Consider the following 20638-nt stretch of genomic DNA (forward strand, 5'->3'; position numbering starts at 1 on the left):
AGTTTTTATGTGGACCTTTTAGGGTTTTCTATATATAGTAACATGTTGTCGGCATATAGTGACAGTTTTACCTCTTCTTTTCCAATTTGGATCCGTTTTATTTCTCTCTCTTGCCTGGTTGCTGTGGCTAGGACTTCCAAGACTATGTTGAATAGGAGTGGTGATAGTGGGCATCCTTGTCCCAGATTTTAGTGGGAAGCTTTTGAGTTTTTCACTGTTGAGTACTATGCTGGCTGTAGGTTTGTCATATATTTCCTTGAGGTTTTGAGATTTTTATTTAACTAACTCTTTATTCCCTGTTAGAGAAGCAGTTTCCACGGATTACTCTCTACACTTTCAAAGAGAAACACATTTGAAAGCAAAGTCCAGAATTTCTCAGATAGGATTTGAGCAAATGATATGTCTTGATTGTTGATCTCCTCCATCACTTGCATAACTTGTGCCTATAAGGTTTGTAATCTGCATGAAGGTTTAAGAAGTAACCTATTTTCTGAACCTGGTATGTGGTCTGTTGTATAATTTTGCAGTTTTTCACTTCCCTCACCCCTAGCCTCATTTTTCCTAAAATGCAGTGCTTGGCATGTTCCTTCTATTTCTCCAATATATAAATTTATCTTGTAGGTATATATTTTCTTGATAATGAAATTTACTGCATCGTTTCTCCTAATGAGCTGTTTCTCTTGCATCTGGTCTCTCTTTCTTCTGCTATATTCTAGCTGTGACCTTTCACCAAATCTTAGTAAAATGTTTAGGGGCATATTTACCACTTTCTACCTCATATAATGCTTGTTTTTATACATTTCTTATCATGTTGTAACTAATATAATGGGTAGAAACTCTCTTCATTTAAATTTTTCTCTATGGTGCCTAGCATAAAGTGTGATACATAGGTGACTGATCACTATAAATAAGCGAGTGAAGCACAGCCTTTTGGTCCCAATAAATAAACATAAGACTAATATTTGAAAATAATTTCTTTCTCTTGTTAAGCCTTAATAGAATAATTAGACAGATAAAGAAAAAGAATAAATTAATTTAGTAGCTAAAACAGGGCAAGCAGCCCAGAATCAATTGACAAATCAGAGACAAAGACCAAAGAGGACTAATGTAGATATGTTTATAGGAATCAGGAACAAATAAAAATGGAAGTCAGTTCAGGGCCGAATGATTTGTAAAGCAAAACTAGTTTAGGAAGCCTTTCATAACTGGTTATTTTGTCCATGAATCCATGAATGAGTAATATATAGAGCAATAGTGAGTAGAGTTCTTATCCTTCACAGTCATACTTCCAAGTAGAATAACATGTGATAGCCCTATGCTTTCAACTCTAGCTTCTCAGCTCTCAGGTGCATATTCCGGCTTATTTGAATGGTAAATGGGAAGGAAAGAATGTGTTCTTTTTTTTTTTTTCTCTCTCTAGAGAAGGAGGATAGGAATATATCCCTTGGATTTAAAAAGTAATTTTTAGAAAAAGCAAAAGCAAACAAAATTCTTCCTCTGAACATTCACTCAGTTTAAGGCCTTTGACTTAAACTTGTTGTGGGTGTGATCACTTGAATAGGGATGACCTGGTAATGTATCTTCCAGAGATGGGTATGTTCCTCCAGGAACTTACACTTGCTGCTTTACTAAAATAATTGCTAACTATGAAAATGAATATATGTATATGCATGACTGGGACATTGTGCTGTACATCAGAAGTTGACACATTGTAATTGTACTTCAATAAAAAAACACAATTACTAAAACAGTTTAAATTCATCAAGACACTTAAAGTTATAGGACATGAACACTATATAAAAAAATTATTTACTTTTAAAACATTCTGTCCCCTTCTAGGTGAATTGAAGTTCAGTCATGGGTGGCTGGGGTAGTATTTTGAGAGTCAAAGGCATCATCTCTCAACTATAAATCCTACCTCATCAGTAGCTGCCAGTTCTGCTCATCCATCAGGACGGCTTGGCCTTGAGAGCCTTTTCCAATCACAAAAGTAGGATGAAAACAGAATATGTGGAGAATTAATTCATCTGACCTGTATGATGATGTCCCAGAAGGAGGCAGGGAGGGTGCTTCCTGTAAGTGAGTTCAGGATAGACAGTCAGTCTGGAGAACAGGAAACTTGCAGGGGTTGGAGGAAGAAACAAATTATCCTGCCACTGTGCCCCAGATGCTCGTGATGGTGTCCTTTGGGTGGAACTTCTCTCTGAAGAACAAGTGAGAAGGAAGCTTTTCAACTCCCTTTGGCCATGCTCCTTTCTAAGACTATCTATGATCCCCTCTTGTAGGAAACTGCCTTGTAGTGTTGGGCCAGGTTAGATGAGTGCTAGTGATTCCACTCCCTAACTTACATTGGAATGTACAGCACTGCTGAAAAACACAAACGTATGATATAACCCCTCACCTTGTTAATTACAGGAAGCTCCATGGGTCAGAGACAGAGTATGTTCTTTGCCCTTAGTGACTTTTGATTTGAATATTGCTGCCTTTTCTTTTGCTGGCATTGCTGTAGTCTGGGTATGTTGTCAACTGTCTTTATACGCCAGGAGTTTTGGTGACAGCTGTGCTTGATTCTTTCTGAATAGAATTTTTAGATTTACCTTTAAATATCCTCTCTCAACTGTCTTTCCAAAATTCTCGCATTTGGAAAAAGTCCAAATTTATTTTAAAAAGAGCGTAAGTCAGCCTTTTAAATTAACTCATTAAACAAATTTTTTTTTAAAATTGAAGTATAGTCAGTTATAATGTGTCAATTTCTGGTGAACAGCATAATGTCCCAGTCATGCATATATATATACATATATTCATTTTCATATTCTTGTTCATAAACAAATATTTGTTAATTACTCACTCCATTCCTAGGCACCCTTCCAGGCACTGGATATAGGGAGATAGACAAGATAGAGATGGTCACAATTCTCAAAGACCTTACATTGTAGAAAGAAGGAGGGGTGGAGGTTGAACAAAAATGTAAAGGTACAAATGCTAGAATATAACTTAGAATGGTGTAAATGCTCTGAAGAAAATAAAATGGGGTAACAGGGAAAGAGTTTTGGAGGCAAGTGAAGAACACCACTTCAAATTGCATGATTTGGAAAGACAGCTTTGAAAAAGTGACATCAGATTTAAGACTCCAACGACAAGAAAGAGCCAGCCATGGAGAGGTCCAGGGGCAGAGTGTCCAGGCAGAGGGATGAGCAATGGCAGATCCTGATGTAGAATGAGCTTTGCAGGTTCGAGAAACTGAAGGCCACTATGGTTGAAACTAGTAAATGATGAACAGAGTGGGAAGGGACAGGATTTGAGAGCTAGTGTTTCAAGATGACTAACTATAAGAAACCATCATCATGATTCAAATAGGTATAGACGATTAGGAAATAATTTCTTTTACATGGGATATTTGGAGATAGGGTGGGCTCCAGGTTAGTTGAAGCTCAATGACATTAAAGATGCAAGTTTCCCCATCTTTTGACATGCCATTGTCAGTGTCCCTCTTGATCTCAAGCTGGTTTTCAATATTTAAGCACAATACATGCATGAGAAGAAAAGGGTCTGTACCTTCTTCTCAGGATGCGGAATGCTTTCCCTGAAGCAAGTCATCTCTCATTTGTTTGGTCTCATGTCTATTCCTAAAAAAAGGAAACAACAGTGGTAAGAATGGAGTTACCATGCTTGGCTTTGGTCAGTAGTTCTCCAGATATAATCTTTAGAACAGCAACATCAGTATTACGTGGGAACTTGTTAGAAATACAATGCTTAAGGAATCAGAAACTCTTAAAGTGGCATCCAGTCATTAATGTTTTCACAAGCCCTCTGGGTGATTCTGATGTACACTCAAGTTTTTTTGTTTTGCTTGGCTTTTAAGTTATATGTGTGTGTGTGTGTGTGTGTGTGTGTGTACACTTTGTGTATATGTATATATATATTCAAAGTAAAGCAAGGTATAACACTTGCGAGACCTATTGACAATTGTGCCATTTCTGAGTTTGAGAAATCCAAAGAGAAGCTGGCGTCTTCAGGTAAACACAGTCTGGGAAACCTTAGGCCAGTTTTACTATTCCTTTGTGGGTAAGGAGAGAGGAAAGTAGATTTTTATTTACACCTGGAGCATTAAAATTGTGCTGTCTTAGTGAATTTGTGTGTAAATCAGAAGTTGTCTTGGATTTGAATAAAATTGACTCACACTCCTATTTCAAGCCCTGGAGCCATCCACTGCCTTCTCAGAAAGTTTATAACTTCCCCAGGTTTGTCTTTCTTTTTTCTTTAAAAAAAAACAAAACAAAACTTTAAAACGAATTATTTTTTAGAAAAGGTTTGAATTTATTGAAAAACTGAACATAGTACAGAGGAGACTAGATAGTGAGGAAGTTGAGAATGACTATGGACAACTCTAAACTGATTTTATTGTAGAGGGTGCCAAAAATGGGATAGTAGCTTTAAGGTGATGTGGTCTCAAGGAAGATTTTTTTAAAAAGATGTGAAATATTTGAATATGCTTGTATGCCAGTGAGAATGATCCAATTGAGAGAATAATGTAGAAAAGAGAGAAGACAATTGTTCTTTAGCAGCAAACTAAGGGACTTTAATATGGGATGGTTACACTTTGATAGGGAAAGAGAAATAAGAAAACATCTGAATAATGAGAGGTCCTGGAAACTAAAGAGAGTAAGTGAAGTATGCCAAGGACAAACTTTAACTTAAATTAAACTTAGGACTTGGGCCTGCTCCAATTCTGAATCTTAAATCTATATTTGAGTCTTTTTTTAAATCACTAATGCTAATTGAAAAAATGCTAATTGAATCAATATTAAATACAGACATCCATGGTTGTCCATACTCACTTTTTAAAGTTGAAGTCTAGTTGATCTACAACAGTGTGTTAGTTCCAGGTGTTGAGAGACATCTTTTCTGCATCTGTCTTAAACTAAAGGGTTTTTCAGGGATGTGTGTTGAAAAGATGCAAAGATTTATAAATTAAATTTAGTCAAATTGAAAACCATTCTGGCTAATGAATTTGCCAAGGGCGACTGCAGGAATTAACTACAAGACAGAAGAAGCAGTATAAACAAGAAAACAAACAAAAAAACCCTGAAAAAAACCAAGTGACAATTGTAATTGGCTTCTGAAGGAAAGAGAACTTGAATCAAATTGAAAGACAGGAAGAGCACAGGAAGCAGGTTAATTGGAAATAGTTATTTATAGGTTTGTGTCTCTTCCATTCCTTAGCTGATGAAAGTACAGACTATGTTATGCTTGTGTAGGCAGGAATTGTGTATGAAAAAAATAAGCACATTCTGGTGATTTTTCAAAAGTATACTGACAGTACCACCTTTGAAGAATTGCATTGTGACCTTCTAGGATGGGATTGGAAGGTCTGCAATTGACAGCTTGCCCTGAGGGAAGAAAAAGAGCAGAACAATTACCAGGATGCTGGTAGCCTGTGTGCCAGGGCGCATCACCACAGACATTCCTCTCCCCCTTCCCTGAGCCTCATTTCCCACTCCCCCTGCCCCCCGCCCCGTATGCATACCACCGTTTGTTTTTCATGAACCAGGAAGGTGATAGCTGTTTTAGAGAGGTGGTACAATGGAATGGTTAAGAATCTGGGCTTTGGGGTTATGTAACTGTGTTTGAATCTCAGCTTATTACTCATTATTTAACCTTTTTTTTTTTTTTAAGTTTCAGTTTTCTTATCTGTCAAACTGGAAAAACAACAGTCCCAAGGGGTTGGTGTGAGGTTTACACCCAATAATCCACAGAACTACACTTTTTAAAAGAAAATATCCCCCCATACATGGAAGAGAAAGTAAATAACATTTTATTACCTATAATGTCTAAAGTATTTCACATACATTATAACATTTATTCTTATAATCCTTTGAGTTAGTCAGTTTTACCCCCATTTTATGGATGAGAAAACTGAAGTTTATCAAGATTAAAAACTTGCCCAAATCCACTCCATTACTGGGTTAAACCCCAGGTCTCTCTGATTCAAAAACCTATGTTCTTTTCCTTACATGATGCTTTTGTTCACTCAACTAATTTTAGATTGGGTCAAAAATAAATAGCCATGATTTTAAAGCCAACAGAATTTAGATTTGTATTTAGTTTGGAATACTGTTTATATAGACATGTCCATTGCTATACCTATTAAGTGCTTTTCAATATTGGCTGCAAATCGGTATCATTTGGGAGGATTAACACCATTGTTGCCTGGATCCAACCCAGAGATTCTGAGTGAGTTGTTCTGTGGAGTTTAGGACGTGAGCTATTAAAACTCCCTAGATTATTCTAATGTGTAGCCAAGATTAAGAAACACTGCACTACTGAAAACTGCATTCCCCTGCAGCCTTGCTAAGCAGCAGTGGTTATGTTTTGGGTCATGTAATCCTGCAATACTCAGTCTTTCCTCCACAACTGAATGGTTAAATGCCTATGCCTTTGTATTAAAAGATTAGACAGTTAATCACATGCTCTCTTTTGTGAAATTTAATTGGGAAATATTAAGAAAAGAAGGTTGCATGCTAATAGTTACCAAGCTTTATTGGACATTAGAATCCCCTGGAAGCTTCTAAAACTTCCATTGGTCAGTCTTACTCATACACAACAAATCAGAATGTCTCAGTGAGGGAGGCTGGCAGATTTTAATTACAAGATGCATCAAAATTTGAGAACCACTGCAGTAAGTAGTGGGAGGTTCCACCTAATCGTTGTGATGTAGAGCAGCTTCTCTCAAACTTAAATGCTTATTCTGATTAAGTAGGTCTGAGGTGGGGCCCCAAGTTTTGCATTTTAACATGCTCCCTGGTGAAACTGATGAATGCTGGTCCACAGATTACACTTTGCAGAGCAGTGAGAGTGTCTCAGAAACCTTCAGGGGAGGCACAAACTGGAAGGGGGGAATGGAGATTATGAGATTAAGAACAACAAAAGATACAGAATAGGTTGTGAGATGGCTGGTCTCTAGGAAGAGGAAAATGGAACAAGTATTTCTTGAGTTAACTTTGGAGCAGCCTGCAACTTAAGATCCCTGAGTCCCTGATGCTGAGAATCCTAGAAGCTGCTTGAATATAGAGGGACTTTTAAGTTCCTGTTGTTCCTTAAAACCTAGTTTGGATTTCCCGAGTTTCTCAGCATGTATATCTTTATATTGAACTTTCATTAACTGAAGCAACCAGACACTGTGGACACTGTGGATTTCTCAAGATAGTATCTCTTCTCCTCTTTCCAGTTTTGTTAATTTATTTTAGGAGTTATCTATTATGGCATAACAGATTACCCTCAAAACTTAGTGGCTTAAAACAACAGATATTTACACCTGTGGCTAGGAGTTGGGAAGCAGCCTTTCTGGGGAGTTCTAGCTTAGGGTGTCTTTTGAGTTTGAGGTCAGGATAATAGCCAAGGGCTACAGTCATCTGTGACTTGACTGGAGCTGGGGGATCTGCTTCCAAGAGGACTAACTCACTATTGGCCAGAGACCTCGGTTCTTTACCATGTGTCTCCAGAGTGTCCTCATGACATGGCTGTTTGTTTCCTTTGGAGAGAATGATTCAACAGAGAGACTGGCTAAGATGGAATCTGTGATGTGTTTTATGACCTACTGTTTAAGTCATACCATCACTTCTACTGGATCCTATTTGTTAGAAGTGAGCCACTAAGTCCAGCCCACAGTCAAAGGAAGGGAAAGTGTTGTGAAAAAATGTGTTACAGCTCAGTTGTGACAGCAACCTGGATCCGGGCGAGAGACCAAGCATCACTCGGAGAGTTGGAGAACTCAGATTTATTACGCCAGCAGGCCCAGAGGAGTTAACACTTAAAGCTCTGGACCCTGTCTTTCGGTTTATACAGGTCTTTATAGGCTGCCAGTTTACACTTTGCAACATCATCTGCAAATAAAGTACAACAGAAGTTGACCAACCAGGGACAAGCTTTGTAGAAATAGACCAATCAGGAGTGAGAGAAATAACCAATCAGGAGTGAGCTCCATGCAAATGAAGTACTACAAATGGACCAATCAGAAGTTAGGGAAGTGGACCAATCAGAAATGAGAGTAATAACCAAGCAGAAGTGAAGGAAGTAACCAATCAGAAGTGAGCTCAGGGAACCAATAGAATTTTAGGTGTAAGTTATCCGGTTTAGAGGCAAAAACTGAGAGCCTCTGGGCCAGGGAACCAGACGATGCTGGCAGGAGAGTGGTGGCCCTGCCTGGGGTTCCTGCCGGCCTTTTTATGGGGCTTCCCGCCTCAAAAGGAGTATCACACAACTTGTGGACTGTCAGCCATGGGAGGGTGAAGAGGGATTCGAGGAGATGAGCTGCCCAACTGGAAGAAGGTGCCAGGAGCTGACTTGGAGCAAAACAGCACTTTATTGCAGTACAAGTGAGTGGTGCACTCGGCCTGGCAGCGTGCTCAGGTGTACGCACTTGTCCTTTTAGTAATGCTAGTGGCGCATGCGTAGTGTTCATAATGCTGACTCACGCCACTAGCGCATGCGTACATTTACCTCTGTCCAGGTGCAAGCTATTGTGAACTTTGGCCTGGGCCTCAGGGCCTACTCACTTAAGGCTGCGAACATGGACATACTTTAAAAAACCGTAACTGTTTACTCTTTAAAATAGCCAAGTGTTTTAAGGAAAGCTGCTTATATTGTCAGCAGGTTCTCTAAATGGTTCTCAAAGTGCATCAAAAACCACTTTGAGAACTAAGTATGAAAATACTCGGGCCCTACCTTAGAAGAAGAGAATACGAAACTGTAGGGGTAGGGTAGTGATCCGTGATTTAACAGGCTCTCAAGGTAATTTTAAAGCTCACTCAAGTTTGAGGACCATCAGCCTCAGCTGATCTGGGTAATTCAATTACGACTGCTAGCTCGTACAATTAGCCATGAGTACGTTGTGTGTAGTGGGAAAGGTTTCGGTTCTGTAAACTAGCAGCACCTGGGTGTGCGTGAGTGCGTGGGGCTGACGTGGCTATAAACCATCTTATTCGCAGCCTGAGGAGGAAGACGTCGGTTGGAGCAGGAGTGGCAGAACTTCGGAGATGTATGGCTATAACCTGGATATACAGCCTGGATTACAGAAAGCTGCCTTAGGAACTTGTGAGTGGGTAAGTTGATAAATTCCCTTATTTATGCCACTTCTGAAGCAATGTTTTCTGTTACTTGCTGTTGGTATCGTGGTTGACTAAGTGAGTGCTTGTAACTTAAAGTGATTAATTTGGTGGGTTTTATCAATCCTATCTGCACATTTGGGTTATACGAACCACTCTTGGGTTCACTTTTAGAGAATCTGAGTTAAGTAGTCCAGTATGAAGGCCTGGCACTGGGATTTTTTAATCGTTGATTTTGAAATGCAGGCAGCGCTGAGAACCAGAGTCGCTTGTAACAAGGACTACTGAGGGGCTGTTTGTCCAGGTATTGAAAACAGTTTTTTTTCTAACATACTTGAACGATCCTAGAATGAGAAATTCATAAACTAAGGAGTAGGTGGGCAGTATTCTTATAAGAAGTGAAACAGTGCTTCCTTTTTATCTTATACTAAATAACACTTGCTAGGTTACCATGACCACTTTTCTAAATTTATGAACTAAGTCCTTCTACAAATTAGACATGTTTTTGGTAGTTTGGAAGAATGCTTTCAGCAAAACCATCTCCATGTGGTAGGCAGTGTGCTCTGGTGGTCAGGGGTTTGGGTCCTGGCTGTGGGCTGGGGCGATTTGAAAGCCTCCACTCTGAATATCACCACCACCACCACCGTTGTCATCACTAACACCTGGGGACTTGCTGGAACAGTGTTTCTGTGTCTTGCTCAGGCGTACTGAATCAAACTCGGGACGCAGTGCCCCCGCACTCTGATTTAACAAGATCTTCAGGTGATTCTGGTACAGGCTAATGTTGAGAATGCCTAGCTTGATCTAATGACTGTACTACCTTTCATTCCCGCCACATTTTCTCTCTTAGGACCCATTTGCTGGGAGACCCAAAATAACTGCTGTCCTTACTGTCTTTCCCCATTAGCAGATAATGGGGAAACAAAAAGTGAAACTGGCATACTATCTGGAGGTTGGTTTTGGATTCAGTGGAGCGTGATTATATGCCCTGTTCAGTTTACTTCCCTCAGTAGCACATAGGTGGCCTCAAGATTAAAAGACATACTAGAAAAAGGAGAAATAAAATTAGTTATGCTTTCCTTGTAATAAATAGTTATTTCTATTCCCTTAATCTAGTATTGTTCAAGGTGGCACTGGGTGGTGTTTTAAAAGAGGCAAAAGATGAGTTCCATAGGAAGAGGGGGGTCAGTGCTTAAGTATTGAGGTCTGAAAATCATGATGAGAAGGAAGAAGTGAACCATTAATTTAGAAATAAGTAAATAGTAAACAGTCATTATAAGTGAATAGTGAAATAGGTGCTAAGAGGAGCCTTCTGAGAAATAGTCTCGTTATAGGGAGGGTCATGGTATTGAATCAATTTTTGAGTTAAGGAACATCATTTGGTCTTAGTTTGCTTTGACAACTGAAAGCAATGACTACCAATTGATGGGGTATGCAGCAATTGCCTTTTACTAGTGCAGACCTGGGAACTTCTCTGATGTGAAAAATTGGTGGCAATACCCTGATTAACAGGAAGTGTTACACTTGTATTATCATTGGCCCACTTAAGGCCTCTTGTTTTTCCTTTCATGTTCTCTTTCCTACCCCTCCCGCTTCTACTCTGTCAGGTGGCTATTCTGGTGCATTTTATGTACCTTCTCTTTTAGAGGGTCAAAGTAGTATTTTGTATACATTTTAAAATTACACAAAAAGTTAAGTATACGAAAGAAGAGAAAATGGTAATAAACTTTTTGTACTCGTTACCAACTTTGATAAAACAATCTGGGCCATGAGTTTATTATCTATAACTTCTCACCACTCATCTCCACCTTGCCCAGATTATTGTGAAGCAAATTCCAGGCTTAATTTACAGAAATGATATTTTTTATAGTATTTTGTCTATTTCTTAACACTGTTTTTTGGTGACTTACCTTTGTGGTTGTGGATACATGTAGTCTATTACTTCTGACTACTTCATGGTACACTGTAGAGTATCTCATACATTGTGTATCCATTTTCCCTGGTGGAGCTAGGGAGATGGTTGAATTCCTTCATTTGCATCCCATCACAAATAGAACCTCAATAAACACGTGTATACATGCCCCCTCATGACCTGTGTGAGAATTTCTTAGTGATACATGCTCAGATGTGCGAATTTAGGTTAAAGAGTATGTAATTTCTTCACTTGATTAAGTGCTTCCAAATTGGTTACAGACATTCTAGAGATCGATCTGTCCACTCACCAGGAACGCTTGGCATTCTCTAGCAATTTTTTTCGCAGGTTATTAGTCATCAAATGATGTTGCATTATTTAGTTTGCATTGTCTAATTACTAATAGGTATGACCATCTTTTTACATGCTTAATAGCTTTTGGGGTTCTTTGTTCTATGAATTATTGATATCCTTGGCCCATTTTCCCAGTGGACTTTTATCATAGTGATTTACAGGAATTTCTTCATTTTATAAATAGTTTGCCCTTGTTAAGTTAGTATGTTGGTAGTGTCTTCTTCAGATTTGTCATCTATTCAGATCTTCCCAGAGTGCCTTTGAATAGAAAGTCTTAATTTTGGTACAAATTCAGCAGTTTTTTTTCCTTGTGATTTTTGTTTCTGTTGTTCTAGGAAATTCTTCCCTGCCTTTATCTTGAGGCTATTTTTCTGTGTTTTCTTTTGTTGATTTTAGTCTACCTTCCATGTTTAGGTCTGTATTCCATTTGGAGTTTACCCTTTTGATTTAAGTTAAGAATCCATTTTAATTTTTCTCAATACATGAACCAGTTTTCCCAGCCCTATCTAAGTCCTCCTTTCACCCCTGAATTGTACCATTTTTTAATTACATATTAACTTCCCATATGTAAATGAGCCTATCTCAGCTGTTTACACCATCCTATTAGGATGTTTGTTTTTGTGCTAGTACTATACTAGTTCTTATTAGTGTTTATGGTATATCTTCATGTCTGTGGTATAACATCATAAAATTTTCTTAGTTGTTCCTTTACAAGGCTGTTTGTACCTTTATTTTCATACGCATTTTAAAATGAATCCAGCTGGAGTCTGGATTAGGGTTACATTAAATTTGATTAATCTGAGGGATGAACTGGTATCTCATAATGAATCCTCTCACCTGTGATTATGGAAATCTCCATTTATTTGTATCAGTCACTTTTGTCTCTTACTAGGTTTTAAAAATTTTTCTCCATAGAGGATTTACCTTCTTTAACCTAATGCCTGGGGAATTTATTGCTTTTGTTGCTATTAAAAATAACTAAAATAGCTATTTTTATGTTTCCTAGATGGTTATCTCAGGTTTAGAGAAATGGTACTGATTTTGGGGGGGGAGGTAGGCAGATTTTTGAATCCAATCTTACTGAATATCTTCATTCTAATAAGCTTCTCTGTCTGACTTTTCATCCTCTTCCTCCTCAAAGTTTTCTGCAGATTTTCTGTAGATACTTAGACTTGGGAGATTCTTCTTTATTCCTGAGTTGCTAGTGTTTTGTTTTGAATTCATGAATGAATGTTCCAGTTTTAGCCAAAATAATTTTGCTTCTATTGAGATGATTTTTTTTCTCTTTCAGCCAGTTATTGGCACTTCATCTGCCTTCTGTATGCTTTTTTGGGAAAACTTTCTCATATTTTTTTGTTGTGTTCTGAGTGCTTCAGTCTGAACTTAAAACTCTAAGTCTTTAACTTTTGCCATACTACTTAATCCAAATGTTTTGACTTTAAAAGTTTCACCAGCTTTTTTTTTATTGTGGTAAAATCTCCTAACAGGAGAACTACCCTGATAAGTTTTTGTGTGCGATATAGTATTAATTACAGGCATGATGTTGTACAGCAGATCACTAGAACTTACTCATTTTGAATGACTGCAACTTGGTGCCTGTTAAACAGCAACTCTCCATTTCCCCCAAAACCACCATTGTATTCTGTGTCTGTGAATCTGAACATTTTGGATAACTCATAAGTAGAATAGTGCAATACTTGTATTTCTGTGACTGGTTTATTCCACTTAGTGTGATGTCCTTCAGGTTTATTCATATTGTTACATACAGCAGGGTTTCTTTTCAAGGCTGAATAATATGCCATTGTGTGTATATACCACATTTTTTGATCTGTTCATTTGTTGTTGGACATTAAAGTGGTTCTGGTATTTTGGTTATTGTGAATAATGTTGCAGTGAATGTGGGAATGCCTTTGGACATCTTGATTTCAGTTCTTTTAGATACATACCCAGAAGTGGGATAGGTAGGTCCATTTTTGTTTTCAAAGAAACTGTCGTATTGTTTTCTGTAGTGGCTGCACCATTTTGCATTCCCACTAACAGTGTGTAAAACTTATCATTTCTTCCTATCCTGGCCAGGACCTATCCTCCCCCCCCCCTTTTTTGGGGGGATAATAACCATGGTAACAAGAGTGAGGTGGTAACTCATTGTGGTTTTGATTTACATTTCCTTCATGTTAAGCATCTTTTTATGTATCTATCACTATTTATATGTTGTTTTTGGAAAAATGTCCATTTTAAAAATAGCAAATTGCTTGGATTTTATGTATTTTTTTTGCTAATGAGTTGTAGGAGTTCCTGATATTTTGGATTAATTTTAACTCCTTATCTGATACAGTTTACAAATACTTTCTTCCTTTTTGTAAGTTGCCTTTGACTCTGATTTCTTTAGCTATGTAGATGCTTTTTAGTTTTGTAGCCCCACTTATGTTTGCTTTTTGTTTGTGTTTCCAGTGTCATATCAAAGAAATAATTACAAAGGCCAATGTCATGAAGCTTCCCCTTATGTTTTATCCTGGGAATTTTGTAGATTTAAACATTATATATGAATCTTTAATCTATATGAGCTGATATTTGTATATGGTGTAAGGTAGAGGTCCAGTTGCATTCTTTCGCATGTGAAAATCCAGTTTTCCCAGCACCACGTATTGGAAAGACTGTCCTTTCCCCATTGTGCGTTTCTGGGACCCTTGTCAACGGTGAATTTACTATATACGTGTGGTATTTCTTACATCTTTATTCTGTTCCCTGGGTCTATATGTCTGCATATACAAAACTGTTTTGATTACTGTAGCTTTGTAATATTGTTTGATATTATGAAGTGTGATGCCTCCACCCTTGTTCTCCTTTCTCAAGGTTGCTTTGTCTATTCGGGATCTTGTGTGGTTCTACATGTGAATTTTAGGATTGTTGCCCTATTTCTGTTTAAAAAAATCCATTGGGATTTTGATAAAATTGCATTGGATGTGTAAATCTCTTGGGATAGGATTGATGTTTTAGTAGTCTTCACATAATATCTTTCCTTATCACTCTAAGCATATTTATTAGGCCTATTTAAAATAATTATCAGTCCTAATAGTTTTGTTTCTGATAGTATATACTGGTGTCTTTAAAGTTTATTTTGCTGTCTTCAGTCTGATGTTGCCTTTCACTTATGATCTCATGGTCTCCTATGGATATTGAATATGATGTATAATCATGTACACTGGAGAAGGATCGAAGGCCAAGTCCTAATCTACATCCCGCCCTGTGAATTGAAAGGAGTAGAGGGGAGAAGTGGGAGAGAGCCCCAAACACCATAAAACCCCTGTTTGCTACTACCACCCCTCCAGGTCAGGCTTCTGCCTTTAACTTCCAGAGGTCTTGAAATAAGGATATGAGGGAACTGGGGTTTGACATAACCATCTTGGGGTTTTAGAGAAGTATAAGTGATGAATGAATGCTCAAGGATGGCTGATGTGTCTCCTCTTCTCATTAAATCCTTACCTCAGGAGGGCTTTGTGCTGCTCTGGTTTTATCCTGTCCATGCTGGCCCCAGTGAACTAATGACTTTTATGATGGAGAGGCTAGCAATCCTTTTTCCAATGCAGTCTGGGGAGAGAAATGAGCAGAATTTAATTCCATCGTATCCATTCACTGCCACCCTCACCCAAGACAGTCATCCTGCAGAAAATTTGATCTTCCAAGCTATGGGAGAGAAAGAAAGAGTAAATTCGTGTTAGTTCAAGGGTAACAATCTTTTTCATGAGGCCAATAGTGAAAAATTCAGTGTGGCTCTAAGTTTCATTTAAAGAAGGAAATATACTTGTTTTCCTGGGAAAATTGCATTTCTATCCGTAATAGGACTTACGCATAATTTATGGCTTTTTTTTGGGGACCAGAGTCAGGAATAATATATTCAGTAAACTCTGCAGAATTTGGCTATAGTGTTCTAACTCTAAACAAATTTTGGGTGACATGAGAGTTGGTGGAATTAAGTTGAAGAGAGTAATTTGTGGTTGAGGAGGAGAATTGGCAGGATGTCTAAATCTTGGGACTGGCAGGAGTTAGCCCAGGAAAAGTGCTGGCGGGGGTGGGGGTGGGGGAGGGCAGGGGGTGGGGGAGGGCAGCGGGTGGCGTATCTGTTCAGGAGACTACATGTAGTCCAAAAAAAGAGAGTATGACTAGGTGAGGAATGACACTGGGGGATGGAAGTGGGGCCGGATCAGAATAGGCTTTGTATAACATACTAAGGATTAGAGCTTTGTCTTAAAGACAATGAAAAATATTGGTAGTATTGATAGAAAGAAAAATACATTGGTAACAGACAAGGGGAGTTTATTTGGTTAAAGTAATATACACGGGTAATATGCCTTCTAAGTGGTTTGGACTTACTAAAAAAAAAAAACAATTACTTGTATTTTTTTCCATAGATGGATTTGTTTTTTTTAGTAGGTAGTTGTGTTCCAAATGTTACATGAGGCATACTTAAATACTGTTTATCTGAGATGTATATTTAACTCGGAACCCTGTTTTTATTTGATCTAGAAACCCTATGAGTAGGATGCATTAAGTCAACAGAATCAGGTGAACATGACCCTGTCAATAAGGCATCTTGATCAGGAAGATATGAAAGCTGCTTGTCTGACAATAGATGGTTTTTGATATTTTAGAGCTCAGCAGAGTGAGGGGCTGGCTTGGCGTTTGGGAATGCATTTTTACAGATGACAGTGACCAAGTACCTTTGGAAAGGGGCTTGAATTGTGGCTGAACTTGAGGCTGTGGGTAGGGGGGAGCCAATGGGATAAGGGCTTTCCTCCTTCTACTGGCTATATGGCTTGAGATGAGTTCTGTGAGGATCTCATAGGATGGAGCAACCAGTCTGCTGGTGGAAGCCCATTCTACAGATCTTGCTTCTGGTTCTCCTTCCTTCTTTGTTTTTACTTTGTTTTCTGGGGTTATATTGCCAAATAAAACACTCTTACACAAGGAGAAATGAAACAAGGAGAAGTCTCCACCAAAATAGGGAACCAAGTTATATGATAGAAGTAAATCAAAGTAATTAATTACTGATTTCAGTAGAGAGTAAAATCACCAGAGATCATTAGATGAGGTTAAAGCAAATCTCTATCCTGTCAAGAAAGGATAAAATGTACCAGATGTATCCTAAACTAAAATAAAGCTATGGTGGCTACACATCAAGAAAAAGCAGTTTTAAGGACATAGAAGATGCTATAAACTTAAGAGAACTCAATAGCCCAAAATATTTAAAATAAAAGTGGATAAAACCAAGGAGACTGAGCACCATCACAGACTAATTGGGGCTGTGGCAAAACGGGCAACCTTCATTGCTCTGAGTCCCATTTCTTATATCTGAAAGCCATCAAGGAAGGGTGACTTTCCCACTCTGCCCTTCTCATTCTTAATTCAAATTGTCTCTTCCCAAGAGCAACACATGACATAGTGTGGCCTGGGAGCCACTTCCACTAGGTTTGCCTGGAGGTGGTGGTGAGAAGGCTTGTTAAACACAGATTACCAGACCCAATCCTGGATCCAGTGAATCAGACTCTGGGTCTCCTGAAAATGCATTTTTAATAAGCAGGACAAGTGAATATCATTACCATTAAACTTTCAAACTGTTCTGGAGGATAATTTTCTGCTAAGACCACATTTATTCCCTGAGTTGCAGCTGTTTCCATGTCATACAGTACTTTGGGGTGAAATTAAGTAAGAGTATCATCCTGTCTGGCAGCAAAGGATTTCCTACCCTTGTTTTAAGACGTGGTCCTACAACTCGGTGAAGCGGTAAGGAAACGATTTCTGCCAGGAAATATAGTTGGCTTGATTGGGGGAGGGGTGTGTGTGTTTGTGTGTGCGTGTTTTGGGTAACAAAGCATCCTGGTGAATAAATTTTAGGCTCTGGAGCCAGAGTGACTAAGTTCAAGTGCTGATTCTACCACTGAACTAGCCATAAAACAGTGGGCAAATGACTTTTCCTCTTAGTGTCTCACTTTCCTTCTGTAAGATGGGGGTAATAATATCTGCCTTGTGATTGTTGTAAGGATTGGGAGAGTCAGTGCATGCAAAGCACTTAGAACAGCATTTGGTTCTAAGTTAAGTTCTCAATAAGTGTTGCTATTAATAACGCTTTTATGATGTCCTGCTCAGAGCTTCAGTATCCATGTGGATGGTGTCTTTACCTTATTATAAGGTCTCTTATCACCCTTGTACCTGATAATCTGTTTTTTTTCTAAAAAGGGTTTCTGTGTATGTGTGGAGAAGAGAGAGGATGGATCAGCACAATTATACTTATTACTGGCCAACAGCTTATGGCTTAGAGCCTATTAATGCAAAGAACAGAGCTTCCAAAAGTTCTCATGCAGACTGTTGTAGCAGAGTTCAGTTGAAATTAGCTGGCTGCCTCTTTGGTCACCTCAGAGCAAGCAAGAGAGTTGGGAGGTGGGTCATGATTTCTCTGAACTTCAACACTTTATTGAGGAATACTTGACAGCATTCCTCCTACCTCCAAGGAAAGCTGAGCCTAATCAAGCTATTTCTGTGGCTCAGCATTTTATTCTCTTTAGAGAATGAACTATGTTAAAACGGTATCATTGCAGCCTGTGCTTTATGTAACTATGATCCATGAAGTTCTTACTCCTTCCAGTTTGCAATTTGCATAGCAATCCAAGATGCATGAGGGTGGGTTAATAATCAGATGGTAAGCCACTTTTATGCATGGGCAGAAAAAAATGAACTGTACAGTTTGGGTTCGTGGGTTTGATTGGGTACAAGGCAGAATCAAGGGCCTTAGTTCAAATATCTGTTGATGTGTTACAGGAGGGACTTGGCTCTCTCCTTGATGATGCTGAGGACAAGTGAGCACACAGTGGGTCTGTCATGGTTATGAAGAAGGGATGATCGGTGAACTGCTTATTGATGAGGTAGAAGATAGCTTTTCGAATGTTATTCTCCCCTACCTCCACCTCTTCCATGCTTTAATTCCACAACACCTTCATCTACCACGTAGCAGCTGAACATCCTGCTTGGAATTCCTCCTGATGGTTATAAAAGCACCTGCGCCACTATGAAGATTGATATAAGGAGAATCATACAGCGATCGCTTCCACAAAGCTCTCAGCTGTGGCTTCCTGTTATTTTTCGTACCCTGTGTACTCCTAGTCTTGGAGGTGGGTGGAGTGTTCTGCTTGTTTAATGCTGCTTTCCAACCATGGCTCATTTCTCCCTGATTCCTTCTCAAAGCTTTGAAATATCAATTTATTGTCTGCTCTTCCTTGTAGGAAACTTATGATGGTTTCCTGTTTGTTTTGATGACTTTAGTACCTGACTCACTATCTTTTCTTTACCACTTCTACTGTTACCATGTTTCAGAATTTCAGTATCCATAGGGATGATCCATCCAATGTCATAGCCTCCCAGTTCTTTGAATTCCTCACCTCTGTTGCTTCTGTCTTCCAGCCCCACTTCTACCTCTCCCTTTTGTCATAACAGTGTAAAGCATCCCACTCTGCCCATCACCTCCTATTTTTCCAACTTACTGTCTAAGAAGACCTCTCCAATAACTAGACTCCCCAGAACATCCTACAGTTGACTTTACCACTTTTTAACTATTGGTCAACTCCCTCAAAGGCCTTGCTTCCCTTCTTTTCCACTTTAGATCCCATTGCCCTCCTATCCAGTTATGATACCTTTTCTTTTCTAGCACTTAAACTGCCTAACATTGTTTTTTTGAGTTTGTTTCTAATTTCGTAAGGAAGAAGGTACATTAGGGCAGGAGGTGCTTTGTCTATTTGTTTAATGATTTATCCCCCACATCTAGAACAGTGATTGGTACATACTAAGATATTATCAGTTATTTATAGACTGAATGAATACATTGCTATAAAACATTGTTTATGTCTCTGATATTGGCCATTTTCCCCCCATAAAATTTCATGTTACATGTGATTAAACCCTTCAGGAAAGTTACTTAAAAGGGCATAATTTTTTCCCCCCTGAAATTCACCTGTCAGTCAGGGTCCCAGCAACAATAGGTGACAATTTGAGGAGAGTTTAATACATGGATTATGTAAAAAATTAGGAGCAGGGTGTTGAGAAACCACAAGAGATGGTGCCAAACATCAGGTGGGTGACATCTGGAAGTTACTGCCCCTTGGCTTGAAGGTGTGAGGGGAGGGAATGTTACCAGAGCCTGGAAGAAGAGTCACGTGAAGACTGCTTTGACGGGAACTGTGATGTTGGGTGGACGGATGCCCTCAGCCTGAAGTGGCCTTGCATGGGGAAGGATCCAGGAAAGTAAACATTCTTACTTCACCCTCCTTCATTTCTCTGACCTCCTGCTGGGCTCCCCAAGGCCAAACCTGACCAGAACTCTGAAGGAAGGGAACCCAGACCAGACCCCCTAAGCGCAGAGCAGAACAAAAAAGAGTGGAGAGTAGACTTGGAGGGAGAAATGGAAGAATAATAGCATAATTAGGATGCTACTTCTATCTTGCATCCCATTATTTTGCTGTGTCACATTTATAGTAGAATGACAAGCTTTAATGTTCTGAGCAATCTCCTGCTCGATGAACAAGAAGTCGAGTCTTTTCTTCCAGAAGTCATGGATGTGCACAGAACGACTCCTCTATTGTGATCAGAGATGCTGCCTGCTGTCTCTTACTTCCTGACTGTGTTGTGGCCCTGGGCTGACCAGGTTCTTTGGCTTTGTGGCTTGTAAAAATGCCTAGATATTCACCCTCAGGAGGGCACAGCAGAGGGCCTCTGCTTTGCTCCAGAGCCAGCCCTTTCTGAAGGGTTACCCATAGCAGGGCTGCTGGGCCCTGGCGACATGGTTGTCTTTCCCCTGGTCTCTTCTTGGAGTTGGGAGTGGTGAGTCTTAGTTGAGGCTTAGAGGAGGAGGGGCTGACTCAGGAGTGGCCAGCACAAATTCACATTAGACCTGGAACTGTTGTTTTTTGGGATGTGCAGGTGTTGTTACTCTGTCTGGTCTGTTCTGCCAGACTTCTGGTTTCAGGTTGGTTTTCAGACCAAAGTCCACTTTCCTTTCTGTTCAGGGCCTTCTCCAAAGACCAGTAGACAGATGGATTCACCTATGTTGGACCTCAGTGTAGACTGAGAGACAGAAGTATCTCCATGGGCTACAATCAAATCTTCTCCCATGAGAGAGTGGGAAGATGGGCCAAATTGGGAGCATACCACACACTGTTTGCACTTGAACTCTTTTAAACTTGGAGATTTTTTCCTTATGAGCATATGCAGATTGCTTTTTTCT

General features: G+C 39.2%; 1 protein-coding gene across 1 annotated transcript in view; it reads left to right on the forward strand.

Moving 5' to 3' along the window:
- LOC116278002 (uncharacterized) overlaps positions 1-20638 on the forward strand; it is a 156108-nt gene that overhangs the window by 123938 nt on the left and 11532 nt on the right. The window contains exon 6 of the mRNA XM_072962164.1: positions 8988-9101. Within this exon, the coding sequence (XP_072818265.1) occupies positions 8988-9101 (114 nt within the window). The remainder of the gene's footprint in view (positions 1-8987; positions 9102-20638) is intronic.

The sequence above is a fragment of the Vicugna pacos genome, chromosome 6, assembly GCF_048564905.1.
Source record: "Vicugna pacos chromosome 6, VicPac4, whole genome shotgun sequence".
Lineage (NCBI taxonomy): Eukaryota > Metazoa > Chordata > Mammalia > Artiodactyla > Camelidae > Vicugna > Vicugna pacos.